Source organism: Balaenoptera physalus (genome assembly GCF_965194825.1).
Source record: "Balaenoptera physalus genome assembly, chromosome: 8".
Taxonomy (NCBI): Eukaryota; Metazoa; Chordata; class Mammalia; order Artiodactyla; family Balaenopteridae; genus Balaenoptera; species Balaenoptera physalus.
Window position 1 is genome coordinate 23,504,683 of NC_138887.1, and position 23,461 is coordinate 23,528,143.

Here is a 23,461-nt window from a genome sequence, read left to right on the forward strand (position 1 = left end):
TCTTTGACATAAATCACAGCAAGATCTTTTTTGATCCACCTCCTAGAGTAATGGAAATAAAAACAAAAATAAACAAATGGGACCTAATGAAACTTCAAAGCTTTTGCACAGCAAAGGAAACCATAACCAAGATGAAAAGACAACCCTCAGAATGGGAGAAAACATTTGCAAACGAATCAATGGACAAAGGATTCATCTCCAAAATATATAAACAGCTCATGCAGCTCAATATTAAAGAAACAAACAACCCAATCCAAAAATGGGCAGAAGACCTAAATAGACATTTCTCCAAAGAAGACATACAGATGGCCAAGAAGCACATGAAAAACTTCTCAACATCACTAATTATTAGAGAAATGCAAATCAAAACTACCATGAGGTATCACCTCACACCAGTTAGAATGGGCATCATCAGAAAATCTACAAACAACAAATGCTGGAGAGGGTGTGGAGGAAAGGCAACACTCTTGCACTGTTGGTGGGAATGTAAATTGATACAGCCACTATGGAGAACAGTATGGAGGTTCTTTATAAAAACTAAAAATAGAATTACCATATGACCCAGCAATCCCACTACTGGGCATATACCCAGAGAAAACCATAATTCAAAAAGACACATGCACCCCAATGTTCATTGCAGCACTATTTACAATAGCCAGGACATGGAAGCAATCTAAATGCCCATCGACAGACGAATGGATAAAGAAGTAGTGGTACATATATACAATGGAATATTACTCAGCCATAAAAAGAAACGAAATTGAGTCAGTTGTTGAGACGTAGATGGATCTAGAGACTGTCATACAGAGTGAAGTAAGTCAGAAAGAGAAAAACAAATATTGTATATTAACGCATGTATGTGGAACCTAGAAAAGTGGTACAGATGAACTGGTTTGCAGGGCAGAAGTTGAGACACAGATATAGAGAACAAACGTATGGACACCAAGGGGGGAAAACCCCGGTGGGGTGGGGATGGTGGTGTGCTGAATTGGGCGATTGGAATTGACATGTATACACTGATGTGTATAAAATTGATGACTAATAAGAACCTGCTGTATAAAAAAAAAATTTGCCATGAAAATTGGTTATAATTTTGTTATACATTTGGGGGAAAATCTAACTTTCCTTATTTTCTTAAAGAATTAATTAATATCAAGACTTTAAAAGAATTAAATGGTTCCTCAAGTGGAGAGAAATACTAATAAAACCATCAGAGAGGTATTTCTACCACTACAAAGCTAGGGAGGGAAAAACTGAGACCATAACAAAATATAATTTTTATTATTATACTCATGAGGATGACAAAATATTGTTTGTGTGTCTTTTCTGTCTGTAGCCTCCATTCTGTTGGCATTTTTGTTTTGCTTGGCCATGGGCATTTTGAAGCAGGGAATAATTTTTTATAAGTACAAAGCACATTCCATTTATCAATGTCAGGTCAACCCCATTTTAAAAAATGCTGTTGCAAACAAAATATCTCAAATGAACATGTTTTCGAATATTAGAATAGCAAATTATTACTAACTTTGTTACAAAAGGATCTACCACTTCCACTAAGAATTTTCTTTCAATCTTTATGAAAGGAGCATATATTATATGAAGATACCAAAGATAAGACTGACAAGGTGAAATACATACTGACACAATCTACATATTTTAACAGAATTGGCATGAGTCAGCTGTCCATGACAAAATGAACAATATTGCACTTGAATATGTTAAAAAATTCATTTGAGACTAGTAAGAAACCAATGCCGTGACAGAAACTAAGTATCCTGTACCTTACGTATTTTCTTCAAATATTTTTTACCTCTCAACTATCTAAAAGTCAGTTATTAAAAATTAAATTGAAAATACTCTTCTTTAAAATATTTCAATGTTTTCAACACTGTGCATAAGAAAGAATTCAGGCATGAACTCAATATTCCTGACAGTGGAATTTTCTTTTAATGGTGCTTGTAATTTTGATGATGTTAGAAACTATTCTAGTATTATTTTCCCAACTTACTCATTCTTTTCTGTTTTAACAGATAGCTTATAAATGATTAGAAAAATTGATTTCTTCGCAGACTCATCAGATCATTTCCTATAAAATCCCTATCTTTCTATTTGTGAAAAAGGAATAGTAAAGAAAACATCTGTCACTGTATTTGCTTAGCATTTGGATGGAAAAGACATCAGTCCACCCACATTCAGTTTGCAGAAGAACTCCAGGTAGGGTGCAGACAGATGGTTGTGTTTGGGTGGAGAAGCCAGATAGAGGATAAAGATGCCCGTAAGTGTCCCAGGCTGATGGAAGGTAGGCAGGGGGTGAGAGTACAGTAAGCATTTCTCCTTAGTTAATATTTCAGTGTGTTAATCATCCATAGAAAGAAAATTTTAAAGAGGAGAATTTAAAAGAAATGCTCTATGTGACAATATTTATTACTTCTACCACTGGTAGGTAGTTCAAATGAAGAAAGGACAAGACCTAGAAAGTTTTGTATAAAAAAAAAAGCATCTGTTTATTTATAACTGGCAAAATGATCTGTTTCAGTTGCATGTTTACTTTGATTTTTTTGTACTGGTATTTAAGTTTCTGCTTTATGATCTCCTTTCAATGATAGAACCAGACCTCTTGGAAACCACCTTCATCAGACCTGGGAGTTTGAAAGAAGCAGGTGCTGAACCTTAGTTTTTTCCCTGAACAAGAAAAATGGGCTGCGATCGAAACTGCGGGCTCATCGCCGGTGCTGTCATTGGTGCACTCATGGCTGTGTTTGGAGGTATTCTAATGCCAGTTGGAGACATGCTTATTGAGAAGACAGTTAAAAAGGTACAAGTATTATCAAGAATATTTCTTGTCATCCTGATTCATTCTATCTTCCATCCCGTTTTGGCTTAGGGTGCCTGTTTTATATTACATTGTAACTGGCAATTTTGTGTCTTTGACACAAAGGTGATAATGAACAATTGAAACTCTATGTGATAGAGAAATGGTCAAAGCATGATTTATATTCTATATGAATGCAGTCATCTTAAGTCTAAATATCCAAATTTTGATTAAAAAACTATATTAGGTATGCAGATTAATAGAAATAATTGCTTTTAATTATGTCCAAAGAGTATGTTGATATGCTTTTTTTGGTATACATATATACCATTTTTTATTGAAATATTCTTTAAATTCTGTAGTACTTTACAAAGTTCAAAAGTTTCACACACATGATTTCATATAATCCCATAATAACCATTTTTCCCCCACCCCTATAGTGACCCTTCTTCCTCCTCTCTCCTCACTGGTAACCACTAGTTTGTTCTCTATATCTGTGAGTCTGCTTTTTTTTTGTTTTATTCACTAGTTTGTTGTATTTTTTAGATTCCACTGTAAGTCATATCATACAGTATTTTCTTTGTCTGATTAATTTCACTTAGCATAATGCCCTCCACGTTCATCCATGTTGCTTCAAATGGCAAAATTTCATTCTTTTTCTATGGCTGAGTCATATTCCATTGTGTATATATACCAACTCTTCTTTATCCATTCATCTGTTGATGGACACTTAGGTGGCTTCCATACCTTGGCGATTGTAAATAATGCAGCTATGATCATTGGGGTGCATGTATCTTTTCAAATTAGTGTTTTTGTTTTTTTGGACATAAACCCAGGAGTGAAACTGCTGGGTCATATTGTAGTTCTATTTTTAGCTTTTTGAGGAACCTCCATACTGTTCTCCACAGTGGCTGCACCAATTCACATTCTCACCAACAGTGTACGAGGGTTCCCTTTTCTCTACATCCTCGCCAATATTTGTTATATGTGTTCTTTTTGATAATAGCCATTCTGACAGTTGTGAGGTGATACCTCATTGTGGTTTTGATCTGCGTTTTCCTGATGATTAGCAATGTTGAGCATATTCTCATGTGGCTGTTGGCCATCTGCATTTCCTCTTTGAAAAAATGTCTGTTCAGTTCTTCTGCCCATTTTAAAAGTTGTTTTTTTGTGTGTGTATGTGTGTTGAGTTGTATGAGATGTTTATATATTGTTGATATTAACCCCTTATTGGTAGTCATATCATTTACAAATAGTTTCTCCCATTCAGTAGCTTGTCTTTTTTGTGTATGGTTTCTTTTACTGTGGAAAAGATTTTAGGTTTAACTAGGTCCCACTTATTTATTTTTGCTTTTATTTCCTTTGCTTTTGGAGACAGATCCAAAAAATATTGCTGCAATTTATGTCAAAGAGTGTTCTACCTATGTTTTCCTCTAGGAGTTTTATGACATACAGTTTTACATTTAAGACTTTAATCCATTTTGAGTTTATTTTTGCATATGGTGTGAGGGAGTGTTCTAATTTCACTGATTTACATGAGGCTGTCTGGCTTTCCCAGCACGACTTGCTGAAGAGACGGTCTTTTCTCCATTGTATATTCTTGCCTCGTTTGTTGATGATTAAATGACCATAGGGTGTAGTTATTTCTGGGCTCTCTATTCTGCTCAACTGACCTATGTGTGTATTTTTGTGCCAGTATATTACTGTCACTTTGTTTTAGAGTCTAAACTCAGGGAGCTTGATTCCTCCGGCACTGTTCTTCTCTCTCAAAATTGTTTTGGCTATTTGGTGTCTTTTGTGTTTCCACACAAATTTTAAAATTATTTGTTCTAGTTCTGTGAAAAATGTCATTAGTATTTTGATAGGGATTGCATTGAATCTGTAGATTGCCTTGGGTAGTATGGTAATTTAATAATATTAATTCTTTCAGCCGAAGAATGCGGTATATCTTTCCAGCTGTTTGTGTCATCTTCAATTTCTTTCATCTGGGTCTTACATTTTTGCAAGTATAGGTCTTTTACTTCCTTAGGTAGGTTTATTTTGGTATTTTATTCTTTTTGATATCATGGTAAACAGATTGTTTCCTTAATTTCTCTTTCCAATAGTTCGTTGTTAGTGTATAGAAATGCAACAGATTCTTTTATATTAGCTTTGTATCCTGCAGCTTTACTGAATTCACTGATGGGCTCTTGTACTTTTCTTGTGGTGTAGTGAAGATTTTCTACATATAATATCATGTCATCTGCAAACAGTAACAGTTTTACTTCTTCCTTTCCAATTTGGATTCTTTTTATTTCTTTTTCTTCTCTGATTGGTGTGGCTAGGACTTGCAAAACTATGTTGAATAAAAGTGGCATGAGTGTGCGTTCTTATCTTATTCCTGATCTTTAGAGAAAATGCTTTCAACTTTTCACCATTGAGTGTGATGTTAGCTGTGGTGTGTCACGTATGGCCTTTATTATGTTGAGGTATGTTCTCTCTGTGCCTATTTTCTAGAGAGTTTTTCTCATAAATGGATGTATAATTTTAACAAAAACTTTTTCTGCATCTATTGAGATGATCATATGGTTTTTATTCTTCAATTTGTTAATGTGGTATATCACACTGATTGATTTGCAGATGTTGAAAAATACTTCCATCTCTGGAATAAATCCCACTTGATCATAATGTATGAACCTTTTAATGTATTGTTGGATTTGGTTTGCTAATATTTTCTTGAGGATTTTTGAATCCATGTTCATCAGAGATATTGGCCTTTAGTTTTTTTTTTTTTTTGCAATATTTTTCTCTGCTTCTGGTATCAGGGTGATGCTGGCCTCATAGAATGAGTTTGGAAATACTCCTTCCTCTGAAATTTTTTGGAATAATTTGAGAAGGATAGGTGTCAATTATGCTCTAAATGTTTAGTAGAATTCACCTGTAAAGCCATCTGGTCCTGGACTTCTCTTTTTGGGAGTTTTAAAATTACTGATTCAATTTCATTACTGGTAATTGGTCTGTTCATATTTTCCATTTCTTCCTGGTTCAGTCTTGGAAGAATGTACCTTTCTAAGAATTTATCCATTTCTTGGTCTAGGTTGTCCATTTTATTGGCACACAGTTGTTCACATCAGTCTCTTATGATTTTTGCATTTCTGTGGTGTTGATTGTAACTTTTTCATTTCTGATTTTATTGATTTGGACCATTTCTCTTTTTCTTCTGATGAGTCTGGCTAAAGGTTTATCAATTTTATTTATATGTTCCAAGAACTAGCTTTTAGTTTTGTTGATGTTTATCTTTTTTTGTATCTATTTCATTTATTTCTGCTCTTATCTTTATGATCTCTTTCCTTCTACTAACTTCAGATTTCTTTTTGTTCTTTTTCTAGTTACTTTAGGTGTGAGGTTAGGTTGTTTAACTGAAATTTTTCTTGTTTCCTGAGGTAAACTTGTATAGCTATAAATTTCCCTGTTAGAACTACTTTTTCTGCATCCCATAGGTTTTGGATCGTCATGTTTTCATTTTCATTTGTCTCTAGGTAATTTTTGACTTCCTCTTTGATTTCTTCAGAGATCCATTGGTTGTTTAGAAGTACATTATATAGCCTCCACATGTTTTTCTTTTTCCAACTTTTTTTTCGTGTCATTTAAGACTCCCTTTTAATAAGATTATTGCACAGTCTGCACATAATAAAAGGCACTCTGGTCTAGTGTGGTGGAGTACATAGAACTTATGGGTGATGGGATACAATGGAATAAAAGGACTAAATAGGGAGAGGAGTGAAAGTTGCAAACTGTAAGATAACCAGTTGAGTTATTGAAGGAGATGTATTCCTTAGAAGAATAAAAGACAGAGGTTTTAGAAGTGATTTGATACGAACATCAGTATGTATTTCAAAGGTCAGCGCTCAGAGAGATTTGATCATTACTATAGAGATTACAGATAAAACTAAGCAATAGGTTCACTTTCTAGAGCATCTGAATGTAGAGACAAAAAGACAGAGAAACTGGCCAACAGTAGGAGTCACATCTCTGAATTATGTGTAAACCCAGTGAGCCAAGTGTCTTACCCCTACCTCAAGAGCACTTAAGTTAATGCTGTTATTTTACAAATATATACAAGTTTTAGTATTGGTCAGTTTTTGTTTACCATTGAAATCATTGCAGATTACTTGCTTTGTTTAACGGACTAATACCAAATTGGGAAAGTTATTACCTGCATACAAACACCATTTTAAAAATAAGAAGAATTAAAGTGCTTAATTTTAACAGATCAGAAAATCATCTCATGATGTTATCTAATTTTTAAAGTATAGATTTGGGACTCTACGATACCTTTCAATTCTAAAAGATGGCACCCAGACTCCAGCATTTGAAATGGCCTAAAATAGTCCATACAGTTTACTTCATATATATATATGTATTCATATTTCTTTACTGTTTATTTCCAAGGGATGTTTTTTAAGGACTTCATGGTTTTTATGCATTATAGCTGAAAACTATTTTTTTTTTTTTACCAGTATTTTAGACTATGACTCCTAGTAGATTCGTCTGGGCCAGCAGGTTTATGCAGTCTTGCTAGACAGACGAAAAGTCAATGGCATGAGCTGCCATGTATGTGGAAAGTAGAAACTACCAAAGGACTTCAGAAAAAGGACAAGGTTTTGTCACTATTTACAAAGGATAATTTGTCACCTTGACATTGTTTGTATCACTTGATAAATGCTTAGTGAATACTGTATAACATAGGTAATTTAAAATAAATTGTAATTTAATTTCCTTATGATATTAACTGCAGAACACCAAGAAGCAAATTAAAGATTTCTTTCTCTCAGCCTGTACACACATGCATGTGCATAATGCATACACATATTAGAAAATTTTTTGGACGTGGAAACTGCTTGTAATCGGTCCCAAATAGAACAGATTTTGGTAGTGAGTGGAGAAGATGAAAACTATTTTCAGTATGTTTCTGCTTTTTAAGGAAGTTTTGATTTCACTGGATGGAGAATAAATATATAAATAATTAAATAGCAGAAAAGGAAGTGTTACAGGATTTTACATGTTATTGCCACATAAGTGGTTTAGACAGTAATGCTAAGAGCAAAGTAGTTAAAGCAAGATGGGAAGCAAGTGAGATGAGAGTTCTCCTTCTAAGGGGTGGATAGGATTTGTATAACAGTAGCCAACATTTATTGCATGCTTGCTATGTGCTAACACTGTTTTAAATGCTCACATTTAATAAATCTTATAACAACCCATGAGGATAAATATTTAATTATACCATGTTCTACTTATTTTGACTTTGAAAAATACTAATTTCGTATAGTTCAACTTAATATTATTATTATCCCATTTTACAGATAAGGAAACTGAGATATAAAAAATTAAATAACCTGCCCAAATTTAAATGGTTAGCACGTGACCAAATTGGGGCTCAAACTCATAGCATCTTGTTTCATTGTTAACCACTTCACTCTAGGCTTTGAGTAAAGAAGCCAATGGACTTGGTCAGGCTAGAAGTAGGGTAAGGAAATCAACTCATAGATTAAAATATGCTACACATGATTCTGTCTCCTGGTATACTGTAAGAGCCTTGAGAAATGGGACAATATATTTTTGACATATGTGCTCTACATACTTCATGCATAGGAAGATATCAAGGACATTTTAATAGTTACACTAAAGTTGCCAGTCATGTGGATGAGTACTGTTTTCCTGTAACAGCAATAATCAAATGACCATGTGACTAGATAAAAGATATTACTCTTCCAAACATCTGCTTTCAAATTAGCAAATGTAGCAAAATAGAAGTTTCAAGGTAAACAAAATGTAGCAAATGTAGAAGTTTCAAGGTAAATGTCTTTCAACTCAGCTGGAGGCCAAGCCATGTGAGAGTCATCAGGCTGGAATCCAGTCATTACTAGGGCTGAATCAGCCAAGTGCGAGGATCTTAAATTATATTACTTTTTCTATACACATAATTAACACCTTTATACTTCAAATTTAGCAAAAGATTTGCAAAATAGACAAGATAGTCCAAAGTCGATTTAAAATCAAGGCCTCTTAAATTCACAAAGGACATAAAAACTTTTGCTCCTTTTAAAATTAGAGGAACTGATGATAAAATAATCTTAGTAGTCAAGGAAGTCTATACAATTTTCTAGTACATATAGTAGTGTTAGGATCAGAAGAAATGCATTCCTATTCTGACTGTTTCAATATTTTTTTCTTTGTGAACAAATCGTGGTGTTATGCAAACCACACAAGGTTGTAGTAAAAGACCTGATTCTCCATTATCTACTACTAAATTGTCATACAATATTGAATCGGACATCTGTTTTCTGTAGGACCCACTTCTACCTCTAAAAAATGGACGGAATTAGATGACCCTAACTCTAATAGCTGGTAATTCAATGCATTCATTTCAACTCTTTGCGTTTCAACTTTCCCAGTTGAAAAAATATCTCCAGATGAACAAATAAGGCAAAGTGATTCACGGCCTTTAGAAGAAAGACATGATACGCTTACAATGCCTTTTGATATTAAATGCATAACCATTAGAATGAGAAAGTTTTCTGTGCTGCCAAGTACATTCTGTCACAGTCACTTTTCAATTCTTTATGTACTTATAGAGTTCCTTTCATTAAGAACTGAAATAAAATATGTGCCTTGAGAGGTGCATGGTAAACAACTGATATTATATTAGTCCTTAAGATTCTTATATCAATAGTGTGAGAGTAATAATGTGTAGGTTCGTGTGTTTTCTTGAAATGGGTAAATTAACACAGATTTCAACTTTAGTATAGATTTCAGCTTCAACACCCTCATAAACACCTTTACATTTAGAGGAACAGCCATAATACTTTATCTATGTGCAACATTATCTTAATTTTCAGCTTACTATGGAAATAAGATTTTTAGGAGCAATAAAGCATTTTTTAAGGATAATTCGCTGTAAAAAAGTAAGATCTAGCATCACTTTAGCAGCTCCAATGTACCCAGTGTAAAAGGATTGCAACAGCACAGGATTTTGTAAAGGCATTTTAGCTGATGCCCTGTTCTTCTCTAAGGAATTCCCTTATTCTCTCCACTAAGTAATAAGTAAAGTTTCCTGAAGATATGAAACTTAACTTGACTTCTACCAACTAAGTGCAGAGGTGACAGGAACAAAAATAGTAAAAACACGGTGTAAAAGAGGACCAGCCTAAGGGTCAGAGACTAGGATCCTCGTCATGATTCTACTTCTAGGTATTTGCCTCGGTTACCCTTGGGCCAGACACCTGGTTTCTCAGAGCCTCAGCACGCTCTACTAGAAAATGTGCTAATGTTCAATGTCCTTTCCTGATCCATCATTCTATGAATTGATGCTTCCAGGTGACGGAAACAAAGAAGTTAGATTGTCCCTCTATTCATAGGTCTTATTAGGCTCATTTTGTGTGAAATACTTTTCTCTCTCTTCCTCTAGCACTAAGGTAAGTTGGAACTTTACACCTGGGCATTCCTCCCAAGGTACTTACTTGGAAACACTGCCTGCTACAAAGTCACCTTTGTCTGCGTTAGCTATTAGAACTTCATAGGTTTCCTGCTCAGAGAGTGAAAGACTTGGAAGGAAACCACGAGCCCATCTATAATTCCCTTGTTTTACAGATACTGAAATTGACCCAAGGGATCTGGTGACTTTCTACTAAGTCCCAGCTCCTAAAGCACAGGAGCCAATTTCTAATGTAGGGCTTTCTGATTCTGTCATTGGTATTTTTTCTATGTATCTATCTTTACTACAAGGAGCATCAAAGATTTTTAATGGATTTCACAAAAGAATAATAGGACATGTCCTTTTTTCACCCTTTTATCTAAAATGTAGTAAACTAATAGTAATGAATCAGACTGTTGTAATTTTTGGAAACACGTACTAATAGATTTCTGCAAATGTACTGAGAGTTAGGAAAGCCTCATTGAGCAGGGTTTTGAAGGGGAGAAGCCAAATTTGTGTTTTTCTTAGTTTGACAAATGTTAAGTGATCATCTTCCCTGGAAGTGTCCAAGATTTGAAAAAAATGAAAAAGCTTCCAATACCACTACATTTTTCTCTCAATTTTTCTGTTTTGCCTCCTCAGTCTAACTCACTGAAGGCAGAGGAGAGGTTAATGTTTGACCTGATAAGAATTTTTTGGAAAAAGTTTAATAAAATTTGCTTAATAAATTGTGTTACGAACTGTCGCAATATTGCCATAGGGTCACTCTAAAGCTTGCCAATGTCTGGCCTTACAATCGACAGACATGTCTACAATATTACACACTGATTCTCTTTGTGAAAGGTTAACTAAAAGAGATTGTTATCATAACGTGTTGAAAACATTTCTGTTGCAAGCGTGTGGCAGGCTGCAAAGGTTCTCATGAGCAATGTACTTGAGCTTATTCCTTTAGCTGACTAACTAAAGGTTTTCAACTGCCACAAGTGCCCATATTGACTACAAAGAAATAACCCAAACTTGTTTTCTTTTTCATAGGAAGCTGTCCTTGAAGAAGGTACAATTGCTTTTAAAAGTTGGGTTAAAACAGGCGCAGAGGTTTACAGACAGGTTTGGATCTTCGATGTGCAGAATCCAGAGGAGGTGGCAGTTAACAGCAGCAAAATTAAAGTTAAGCAAAGAGGTCCTTACACGTACCGGTGAGCGAGTCCCCATAAAAAGTGGCATTCTTTCCTTGACCATATGTATTTCTGAAAAAGCTTCCACTTGACAACTGCCATTGTGTTGAAATGTACTTATTATTTTCTTGCCATTAACATACATTGAAATATTCTGTTTCTGCCTATATAAAACCCTAATCTAAGGATTTAATGATGATAAGAAATACAGATTTTATTATGAATTTACCAGCATCAATTAACTGCTCTACATTTAAGAAGTTACAGGTGTTTTACACTTGTGGCATATATTCTCAACAACTCTAGCAGTGTGTACATGTCCATCCCAAACTCCCAATCTATCCACACTGCTATATTTAAAATAAACAAGGACCTACTGTACAGCACAGGGAACTCTGCTCCATACTATGTAATAACCTAAATGGGAAAAGAATTTGAAAAAGAATAGATACGTGTGTGTGTGTGTGTGTAAATATATATATATATATAGATAGATAGATAGATAGATAGATAGATAGATAGATATAACTTTGCTGTACACCTGAAACTAACACAACATTGTTAATCAGCTATGCTCCAATATAAAATAAATATTAAAAAATAATAATAAAAAATAGAATTTAAAAAACAAGTCTAAAATATGCATGCTAAATAAAAAACCATCTATCAAAATTTTAAAACCAGAGCACTTTAAAATCCTAACATTGAAAGTGTAGGTTATACGAGTGGTTCTCCAAGGGTGGCTTCCGAAGCAGCAACATCAGTATCTCCTGGGAACTAAGTAGAAATGCAAATTCTCAGGCCCCTCCTTAGACCAAATGAATCGGAGACTCTTGGTTTAGACCCCAGTAATGAGTTTTACAAGTACTCTGGGGGATTGCAATACACACTCAAATTTGAGGACAACATTTACCTGATTTTACGTAATTACAATACTGCTAAGGATTTCTATTCAAACTATTTTCCAGGTCTTAAGGGTGTTTTTATTCATCCAGTAGTTTCATTCTTATATTTTCTCCAGTACTGAGACTGAATAAGCTATACCTTTATCTACATTCCTTACTAGTTTAACACACTTTTGAATAGAATCTTAGACATTAGCACTAGGGGGAAATAATTAGCCAGAACCTTTCATTTTGTAAATTTTGAAAACTCATTCCAGGGGATATGAAGTGATTTACCAAGTTCACACATACCTAGGGACTGGTAACTCTCAGATTTTTGTGTCCATTTTCTCCTATCTAAGTTATAGACTATGTGTCTTTTCTAACTATTAAAGTAAGAAAAAGAGAGACTGAGGTGCTAAAGACACTAAACTTAACCAAGGATTAGAAATATATTTATGGTGCCCATATGGGAACAGAGTTAAGTCCTACTGTATGATTTGTTATAAAAATGTGTGATTTTCCCTCAAGAATAATTACAACTAGTTATATGCCATGATCAAGTATTATCACAAAATTTCATATTTGTAATGATTTCTTCTAATTCATGGTTTTACTTTCTTATCTGTTTCAGATGGTCTATAATTATATAATTTCTTTCCTCTCCATTCATTAATATATTTCTAGATTGACAACTCACACTCAAACATAATGAAATAACAGTAGCTGGGAGGGTGATGTCTGCTGCCGCAGCACATGAGCATGCCTGTGAGCGGCACGCATGCCGAGCGCCTGGGTGTCTATTCCGTCCTAGTAATTATCCCCACGTCTCCTGTCTCCAGGCCCATCTGTGACTATTCACAGCTCTGTCAAAGACGGCTTGGTTTTCACTGTTACAAAAAAAAAAAAAAAACCTCACCTTGGAAAATATTTTTATTTTTTCATGGTCTATAGTTCTTCCGTTATTATCAAAAGCCTATGTGAGTATTATCTTGGTCCAAAAAAAAGTTGTAGCTACGATGTGTACCTATGAAAATCTAGAATTCCCACATGACCTAATAAGAATCTAAGCACGGTTGTTTAAATATTCCTATCCTGACCTGAGAGGGCAGGGAGCGCAGCTGCGGGGGCCAAGCAGCGGGGGGCGAGCCCGGAGACCCCGGCCCTGGGAGCCTTCACACAGCCTCTGCGCAGATACTGCTGTGAGCAGGCGCTGGCTGACCTGGCTGGATCTGCGCGTGATGGGCAGGGGCTGAGCGCGCCCTCGGGAGGTGTGGGTCCCACACATCCACCTGTGTGGAGCCCCCAGCAGCTGGGGTCCTTGGCACCGCTGGTTTCTCCACGCTGTGCCAGGGATTGGAGGATGTAGCCGGCTCTCCAGAAAGCCCCAGTCGGCTGTAAGTCCAAGAAGGTCTCCTACACCTCCGTCTCCTTTCAGAGCCACTTCTGAGGCTGTTTGAGAAAAATGATGTGACAGTTCCTATCAAACAGGATATTGGGGAAAAATAACATCCGGAAAGAAGGTGGCCGTTTTTGCGAAATCGACATTCTCAAACTCCAGAAGGGCAGCCAAGACCCTAATTTACCCGAAAGCTGCCAATAATAAGAAAGGAAAGCAATTTAAACCGAGGGGCGTCTTGTCTCCTGATATGATCAGTCCTCCCCTTGGAGACTTCTGCCACACCATTCACATGGTCAAGGATGGCCGGCACGATGTCTTTGGAGACATTTCCTTTCTTCAGGGGAACTCTGATCTTCTACCTGGAAACGAGGAGAAAGCACGCATGGGCCAGTTCCCTGGCTGTATGGAGTTCAGGGTCAGCAGCACCACCGACTTCATGTTCACAGAAACGCTCACCCTGGTGCTCAAAAACACCATCTCCCTCCCGACGATTGGAGGGTCCCAAGCACTCATGTTGCCCTTATTGTCAACGGTGACATTCAATTCCAAACAGGAGTCCTTTGGTCCGGGAAAGCTGCCCTGGCTTAGCTGTGAGCGGGTCATGGAGGAGAACAGTATGGCCTATCAGGGGGGACGTTTCATGGGGGCTCTGGTGGGTCCGCATCCCAATCCCGCCACTCCTCCAGCCTCTCCAAACTGTACCCCTACTGGGCAGCCAAGAATATGTTTGACCATCCCGCCTGGTGTGAGCTCGTCAAGGAAAAGGCTGAAAATCAGAGGAGTCTGTCTCTGATCTCACTGGGTTCCCTCCTCTTCCTGCAGCTCCATCTTGGGCCTTTATTTCTGGATGCAGCGATGAAGGTCATGGATAAAAATAAGTAACAGTACACCTCTGGCTCTTTTCCTTTGGGGTAAAAGTTTTCAAAAAAACAAAACAAAACTAACCACAGTCAAAGAGAAAGATTCACTGACTATATTTGCCATTACATGATGGGTTTTCTAGAATAACATTCCAACAAAATATTTTGTACCTGTTACGCCCTGTTTGCAAAAACAGTTAAAAAAAAAAAAACAAAACTGTCCTGACAAAGAGAGGAAGAGAGTCAGAACCCATTTTTGGCAGGCATTGCTGATGTACAGCTCACATTTTTTTGTTTCCAGACAGGTCATAAATCTGGCTTGGCCAGGATTGGCACTATCTAGCAATGAAGGGCTGTGCCAGTCACATTAAGGACCTTTACAGTACTTCGGCATTTTCTGAGCAAGAGGAAGTCAAAATTTGTTTAACACCTAAGCCTTTTTTCTATATTATATAGAATTATATTATATTATATATATATAATTAATATAATATAATATAATTATATTATATTATATTTCTATTTTTCTATATTATATTGTTTGAGTTCACCATAGCAAATTCTCCATTGTTAAAACTTTTCTCTGTTTTCACATTTGAACTTGATGGGTTTCAGAGATTTGCTTGTAGCTCTTATATATCCCTATATATTATATCTATACCCCGAAATTTTGACTGTCAGCAACACGTTGGTAAGACACAAGCAAAGTATCACTGTAAGTTATTTTAAAGTTAAAATATATTTTTATGTGCCTTTGGCTTTTTATTGAAGAGTCTACATTTTAAAGATACTACATCAAATGTGGTCATTTGACTCTTTCCATTGGCGTTCCATTGTAAGCTGTGTATGTTTGGAAAAGTGTCTTCATACTTAGCTTTATTTTTTTTTTCTTCAGCTGTTATCACACTTTTCACAGCAGCCATAAATGGATTGTAAAGTGTAAAGGCACAGGTTAGTCACAATGATTCTGCAGAGACTGTGGGCTACACCACATGTTATTTGGAAATATGGATATTTTAGGACAGTACATGCTTGCATTACATAGGTACTTTATACAACACAATAGAGTAAATGTTAAATTAATCAGTCAATAAATAAATATCATACTCTGAGAGAACTCAGTATGTGTGAGAAAAGAGAATATTTGTTAGAATTTGAGAACTGATCAAGTTTTTTGTTTAATTTTTTATTTGTTTGGAAGGGGTTATGTTTTTACTTTTAAAGATATTAATTGGAGTATCAGAAAACATAAACATAATATTGAATCCTGTGCTAGTCCTGCTCTGATAGATGACACTTAATATAAATTTTATTCTTAGAGGCTTTAACCTATCTCTCTAAGGGATGAAAGGGGGTGGGTTAGGTATAACTGATTTACTTGGAGAAGCAATATGGGGAGGATTGGAGAAGAGAAGTTAAGATTTGCAGCTAAAGTATGTAAACAATAAACTCCTATTTATATAAGAATGTTAAAGGAATTTATGATCAACTGTGAGTCAGCTTTTCTCATGATGTCAACAAAACAGAGTCCTTAGTGTCTGTTTGGATGCCTTAAATGATGGGAAAATGACTGGTCACATTTCAGAAAAAGTTAATAATTTGAGAGTCTTCCATGTGTTGAGGTGAACCTGCCTCCCCATCAATTACACCCTGAACTCAGTTGAAATTGGAAGTGGAGGAGGATGTCCTTCCTTAAACAGAATGGCTGCTAACGTGAGCTTGATGAAACTTTGACAAGGTGTGACATGGGTCAAAGCATGAAATTACCTGGATAGAGATCTTAATTATTATTATTCCAACCTACACCATCTCTATGAAGACCCGGTAACTCCTTCTGAATATTCTCAGATCCAACATAAGTCTTTTTTTTTTTTATTTAATTACTTTGCTTTGGCAGGAGTACATAGAAAGCAAAACCTGAGGCAGATTCCTCCCTTTGACCTTACTAATACAAATTTTACAATTTGTATGGAAACACTAAAGATCTTGAATAACCAAAGCAATCTTGAGAAAGAAAAACGGAGCTGGAGGAATCAGGCTCCCTGACTTCAGACTATACTACAAAGCTACAGTAATCAAAACTGTATGGTACTGGCACCAAAACAGAAATATAGATCAACGGAACAGGATAGAAAGTCCAGAGATAAACCCACTCACCTATGGTCACCTAATCTATGACAAAGGAGGCAAGGATATACAATGGAGAAAAGACAGTCTCTTCAATAAGTGGTGTTGGGAAAACTGGACAGCTACATGTAAACAAATGAAATTAGAACACTCCCTAATACCATACAAAAAAATAAACTCAAAATGGATTAAAGACCTAAATGTAAAGCCAGAAACAATAAAACTCTTAGAGGAAAACATAGGCAGAACACTCTTTGATATAAATCGCAGCAATATCTTTTTTGATCCACCTCCTAGAATAGTGAAAATAAAAACAAAAATAAACAAATGGGACCTAATTGAACTTAAAAACTTTTGCACAACAAAGGAAACCATAAACAAAATGAAAAGACAACCTTCAGAATGGGAAAATATTTGCAAATGAAGCAACCAACAAGGGATTAATCTCCAAAATATACAAACAGTTCATGCAGCTCAATTAAAAAAAAAAAAAACCAACAACCCAATCAAAAAATGGGCAGAAGATCTAAATAGACATTTCTCCAAAGAAGACATACAGATGGCTAAAACATACATGAAAAGACACTCAACATCACTAATAATTAGAGAAATGCAAATCAAAACTACAATGAGGTATTGCCTCACACCTGTCAGATTGGCCACCATCAAAAAATCTACAAACAATAAATGTTAGAGAGGGTGTGGAGAAAAGGGAACCCTCCTACACTGTTGGTGGGAATGTAAATTGGTGCAGCCACTATGGAGAACAGTATGGAGGTTCCTTAAAAAACTAAAAATAGAGCTACCATATGATCCAGCAATCCCACTCCTGGGCATATATCTGTAGAAAACCATAATTCAAAAAGATACATGCACCCCAGTGTTCACTGCAGCACTATTTACAATAAATAGCTTGGACATGGAAGCAACCTAAATGTCCATCAACAGAGGAATGGATAAAGACGATATGGTACAGATATACAATTGAATATTACTCACCCATAAAAAAGAATGAAATAATGCCATTTGCAGAAACATGGATGGACCTAGAGATTGTCATACTGAGTGAAGTAAGTCAGACAGAGAAAGACAAATATCATATGATATCACTTATATGTGGAATCTATAAAAAGGGTACAATGAACTTATCTACAAAACAGAAATAGAGTCACAGACGTAGAAAACAAACTTATGGTTACCAGGGGGTAAGGGGGGGGGGGGTGGGAAGGGATAAATTGGGAAATTGGGATTGACATATACACGCTACTATATATAAAACAGATAACTAATAAGGACCTACTGTATAGCACAGGGAACTCTACCCAATACTCTGCAATGGCCTATACAGAAAAAGAATATAAAAAAGATTGGATATATGTATATGTATAACTAATTCACTTAGCTGTACACCTGCAACTAACACAACATTGTAAATCAACTATGCCCCAATAAAAATTAAAAAAAAAAAAAAAACTTTCCAAAACCTGTATATATTCTTCTTTTTTTTCTTTTGGCTACACCCTGCACAGCATGCAGGATCTTAGTTCTGCAACCACGGATAGAACCCATGCCCCCGGCAGTGGAAGCGTGGGGTCCTAACCACTGGACCACCAGGAAATTCCTTATACTCTAATTTTTAAACCAAAAATTCAGTGATTATGTTCTCTTTTTAAAAGTACATTCTAAACACAGGCCTCAGTTTAAAGGATTTTTTTTCTCTTAGTGAGTGCCATCTACTGGTATAGTATTGTAAGTACAACTAAGTAAACTAGAATTGGGTCACAATTATTTTGCTGTTATCTCAATTATTACATACACATAAATGTTCCTGAAAATTATAGTATTTTAATTTTAAATGTTAATAGTAGTAATATGGGTTTAAAATACAATTATCTAAGAGAAAATAGTAATTGACTATTAATAGACTGTCCTGGCTGCTGTTTCAGATTTTTATATTCTTTGTATGTCTACAGTACTCAGAGAAAAGTAAATAATAAAGCTTTGAAGAAATTATATTAAAAGTAAAATATATTTCTATCTTTTTTGAATTCTCTTTTGAGATATTAATGTGAGATATTAATTAATTTATTCATTCAAAATTTTTTGTTGAGAATTTACCAAGTACCAGACACTGTGTCTGGGAATAAAAAAACACTCATATACCTACCCTACAGGTATTATACCTGATTGAAATGTGTGGCTTTTTTGGTTTGTTATGTTTTATACATTTCAGTCCCATGTTTTTGTCAGTCTTTATCTTAGTTAGATAATAATAGATAACTACTGTAGCCTCAAATAATAGATATTCAAATATATGATAATGCAATATCTACCTTATATCATCTCAGTAAATATCTTGTACTTGCAAAAGATTTTTTTTTCCATAATATAACCCTTCACCACATTCCTAAAACGTAGTTGGTACTTTGCCTAGAGATTTTAGAGCCAGGAGCTTAGAGTTAATAAGTATACAATATATGAGGCAGAGATGGAGGGGAATTGATCTCTTAAGTGGAAATTATATTCCATTAGTTATCTTTCTCATTAAAATACTGGAAATTAGGAAAAAACAATGCTGGAAAGGCTGTGCACTTTGAACAGGCTTTCTAATATAAGAAAACGTGCTTTTACTGTTCCCTTCTTTCAACCTCTCTGCTGTCTCCTCCTGAGCCTCAGGATAAAAAGCTAAATATCTGAGTACAGGACACAACCCTTTTGTGTTTGAGATCTTGTTTATTTTAGTGGCTTTATCTCCACCACTCTCCTTACTCTAACTCTGTAAACCAACCATAGTAAAATGATTGCAGATATACGTGTTAGCATACGATATTTGTTTTTCTTTCTGACTTATAAAGCAGAAACTAAGACACCATTGTAAAGCAATTATACTCCGATATAGATGTTAAAAAAAAAGTTTGCATATCTAAAATTACACCATGTTCTTACTCCTTAATCTTCTACATTCTATTTTCTACCCTACTTTACCGAACTAAACTTCTCCTTGTCATTCAGACCACTTATGTGGAATTGTATCTTGTCCATTATCCCCACCATAACCATCCCAAGCCTGGGTTTGTACCTGTTCTGTGTTTTCCCACAGACTCTGTGTAAACTCCTATAATAACACGTATTCCTTCTCCCCTGCTCTGCACCTCTAAGACACCTCCCCACCCACCCCACCCCGCCTTCTCTGATTTGCTAGAAACTCAGCATTTGCTTATATATCATTTTAACCTGCTTGTTTAGCCTAATTTCTGACATAGTCTATGCACTCAAAAATTATTTGTTGCATGAATGAACGGCATTTGAGACTTAATGTTCACTTGCAACAATTATTTTGAATTTTATTTACTTTTGTTTTCAGAGTTCGTTATCTAGCCAAGGAAAATGTAACCCAGGACTCTGAGACCCACACAGTCTCTTTTCTACAGCCCAATGGTGCCATCTTTGAACCCTCACTATCAGTTGGAACCGAGAGTGACACTTTCACTGTTCTCAATCTGGCTGTAGCAGTGAGTAGACAAACAGCGAAATTACTGGTTTTGAAATACTCTAGTATCCTCTGTAATTAATCTCATGATTAGAACTATCATTAGATATTATTTGTTTTGTCATTTTTACGAAAATGTGTTCTTACGGCATTATTTTGAATTATGGCCCTTTGGGAAGATGACAAAATCATGTAATAATCAACTGAATTAGAAGACCACTTAAAGTGTATCATTTTAAAAAAGTAGGATTTAACTTTGAAATCTTCTTCCTGTGGCTCACACCGAGACAGAGAAAAGTAATCATTCAGAGATGAAGAAACATTACACTTTTAGTCCTGGAAAGATTTTGCAGTAATTTTAAAGAGACAGTTGGAAGTTGTTTTATTAAACTTAATTGTACTATTTATCCATTTCTTCTTAAAAATCTAATATGGCTATTGGTGTCTGAAACAGTGATTTTTTTTTTTTTTATAGGCTGTGCCCCATCTCTATCCAAGCGCATTTGTTCAAACAATAGTCAATATCTTTATCAAAAAATCAAACTCTTCTATGTTTCAAAAGAGAACTTTGAAAGAACTATTGTGGGGCTATAAGGACCCATTCTTGAGCTTGATTCCATACCCTATTACCACTACAGTTGGTGTGTTTTACCCTGTGAGTACCAAATATGAATGTCAATATTGTTTAACTTTAATTGGATAAATATAATGACATTGGTAATTCACAATTTTATCATTTAATGTGTTAACCCTATTTCTGATCTGGGAATACATATTCTAAGTTTTTTAAGTCTCCATCTCACATGGATTTAGCTTTCCTGGTTGGGAAAATTTACTTATCTGCATTTAACAATTAAAAATTTTTTAACAATTTAATTTAAAATTAAGAAACTGACATTTAATCAAGTTTCCACTCTTTGATAAATATACAACTGTCTAAAATTAGATTGTAAGCTGCAGCGTAAGGCTTTGAACACTGTTTTTGGTTTTGATTTCCTGTCTAAAAAAAATCAAGTTTAATGCCACATTTTTATTTATTTATGTTAAATATATTCATCATGTCATTCTTCCTTCTCTAGACATCCAACAAATTTGTTGTAATGAATATTTAAAACCTAGCCAAAATTGCACACAATGAGACTGATACACCAGCAATGTCATATTTTCATAGAATTAGTTGAAAAGAATTTCTATAATCTACAAAATTTATGAAATGGCAGTTTGGAGATTAAGAAAAATGTGAACTTGGTGATGTACTTAGTTATACCTTAATGTTTCAAGTTATAAATAGGATAATCTGACTAGTGAATTGAAATTTTGACCATGATTTCACTTGGCACTGTATGTGACATTAGTTATATTCTGCAGTTCACTGTTGTTATTTTACTGTAGATGGTTTTTTAGGATTGCAAGGTTATATATCAATTAAGAAAGCATTAAGGGATAATAAATTCAGTTACTAGTATTTAACTAAATACTCTGAATTCTTTCCTTGGCTAATTCTGTTTTTAATTCTGTGTACCTAATCCTTAGTAACCACTTATTAGAAACAATAACGTTGAGAAAACTTCTAGAAATCTGTCACAGTTCTCATAGGTTTTGTTCACTATCCCCTCACCTCAATATAATAGGAGTAGTGATCACAATGGCCTTTCTGGCTTAATTATGGCAAAGGGTGCTAGAGTTGGATCACATCAGCTTCTTATATTTGTTTTCTTCCTTTGCTCAGCATCTAGCACTTATTTCTAGGCACCTTTTATATTCTGTCTTTTTAAAATGTTAAAGACCAATAATTTTTAAACTTTATTGTGTATATATTTCAAATCACATAAAATAATTATAAACAACCAGTGTTTGAGAAATGCAAAGGTGAGTTAATTACATATTTTATAACTTGGAAAATATGGCTTGTTCTAGAAGTAATTTTTTCTTGTATGCATCTTTTCAGTACCACAATACTGCAGATGGAGTTTATAAAGTTTTCAATGGAAAAGATGACATAAGCAAAGTTGCCATAATTGACACATATAAAGGCAAAAAGTAAGTATCCAGGCAAAGTGTGTATGTGTATGTGTGTGTGTGTCACTAGGATACTCTAAGTCAGGCAAGAAACTTATTTAACAACTGGTAATGCACAGGCACGAACCTATGGAACAGACCTGCCTGTATCTCAGCCCTAGAAACTCCCGTTCTGCCAGGCGTTAACCCTTTAGTTGTGATGACTGGTCACACTAGTGCATAGGTGCTGAGTATCAGCCCCACTTGAGGGTTGACCTTTATGCACGGGGTCTCTTACATAAAGAAATCTAAAGGGACTACTTCCATCTCTGCTGCATAACCAGCACTATCAAGCACCCGTACAATTACATAACCACAAATGAAAAGGAAGAAAATCAACATATCAACTCGGTGTCTAGCAGGTTGAAAAGTATATATTACTGGGTGTTTTTTTGGTTTTTTTTACTGAGCATGGAATATAAAAATTGCTTATTCCAGTAACGTGACTAAATGTGCCATAAGGTGGAAGTTCAATGTATCCATGCCAATGCTTTCATGACCTTCCCTTTCAAAATTTTCTTGAAATAATTTTCTATATTGATAACTCAGCTTTTTGAAACCTTTATCAATGCAAAAATGGAATTAGTATTTCAAGTTCTAAAATTGACATATTAAACTTGAAGATAAAGAGCACGCCTCCTGTGAAATAGTAGTAAAATGAGATATGTTCACATAGCCATGATTTCCTATTTTTCCCTAGGCTCCTTCCTGTTTATCCAGAGTATACCTAATTCATCATACGTCTAAAATAGGAAGAACCCCAATAAATATCAAGGGAGAAAATCTTTTCTCCTTAAAGTTAAAATGAGTTTTAGATCAGTGATTTCCTGACAAAGAATAAAGTAATCAAAATCAAGAGATGAAATATTTTGATTAAGTAACCCTTGCCTCACACTGAGTTCCTATCTAAAAATTGCTTAAAACAGTTAAACGCTCACTCGTGTAGTCCTTTTTCTTCCACAGAGTCCACAGTCACATATTTTTTATAGAAAAGTCCAATGGAGGAAAACAAACACTTCTAAATGCTCACTTCAGGGGAATCATATCTCTGTATTGAGGAAAATGAGCATTTCTTCTATTTCAATATTACAGAGAGGTTTTGAGGAGAGTTTAAGATTATGACAAGGTTAATTTAACTGATCATGGCAAGACTGAGCATGATTAATCGCTTATTCTGTTTAAGAAAGAAACAATAGCTTG

At 35.1% G+C, this 23,461-nt stretch overlaps 1 protein-coding gene and 1 pseudogene across 2 annotated transcripts in view; both read left to right on the forward strand.

The window, feature by feature from the left end:
* The window catches only part of LOC309666233 (platelet glycoprotein 4-like), a 60,418-nt gene that overhangs the window by 20,449 nt on the left and 16,508 nt on the right, over window positions 1–23,461 (forward strand). The window contains exons 2-6 of the mRNA XM_082473599.1: window positions 2,607–2,815; window positions 11,301–11,461; window positions 20,078–20,225; window positions 20,679–20,858; window positions 22,152–22,243. Coding sequence (XP_082329725.1) covers window positions 2,696–2,815; window positions 11,301–11,461; window positions 20,078–20,225; window positions 20,679–20,858; window positions 22,152–22,243 — 701 coding nt within the window. The 5' untranslated portion in view covers window positions 2,607–2,695. The remainder of the gene's footprint in view (window positions 1–2,606; window positions 2,816–11,300; window positions 11,462–20,077; window positions 20,226–20,678; window positions 20,859–22,151; window positions 22,244–23,461) is intronic.
* Window positions 13,106–17,512, forward strand: LOC309666446 (cdc42 effector protein 3 pseudogene; annotated as a pseudogene). Its single transcript has 2 exons — window positions 13,106–13,137; window positions 13,802–17,512. The product of its transcript is annotated as a cdc42 effector protein 3 pseudogene (transcript).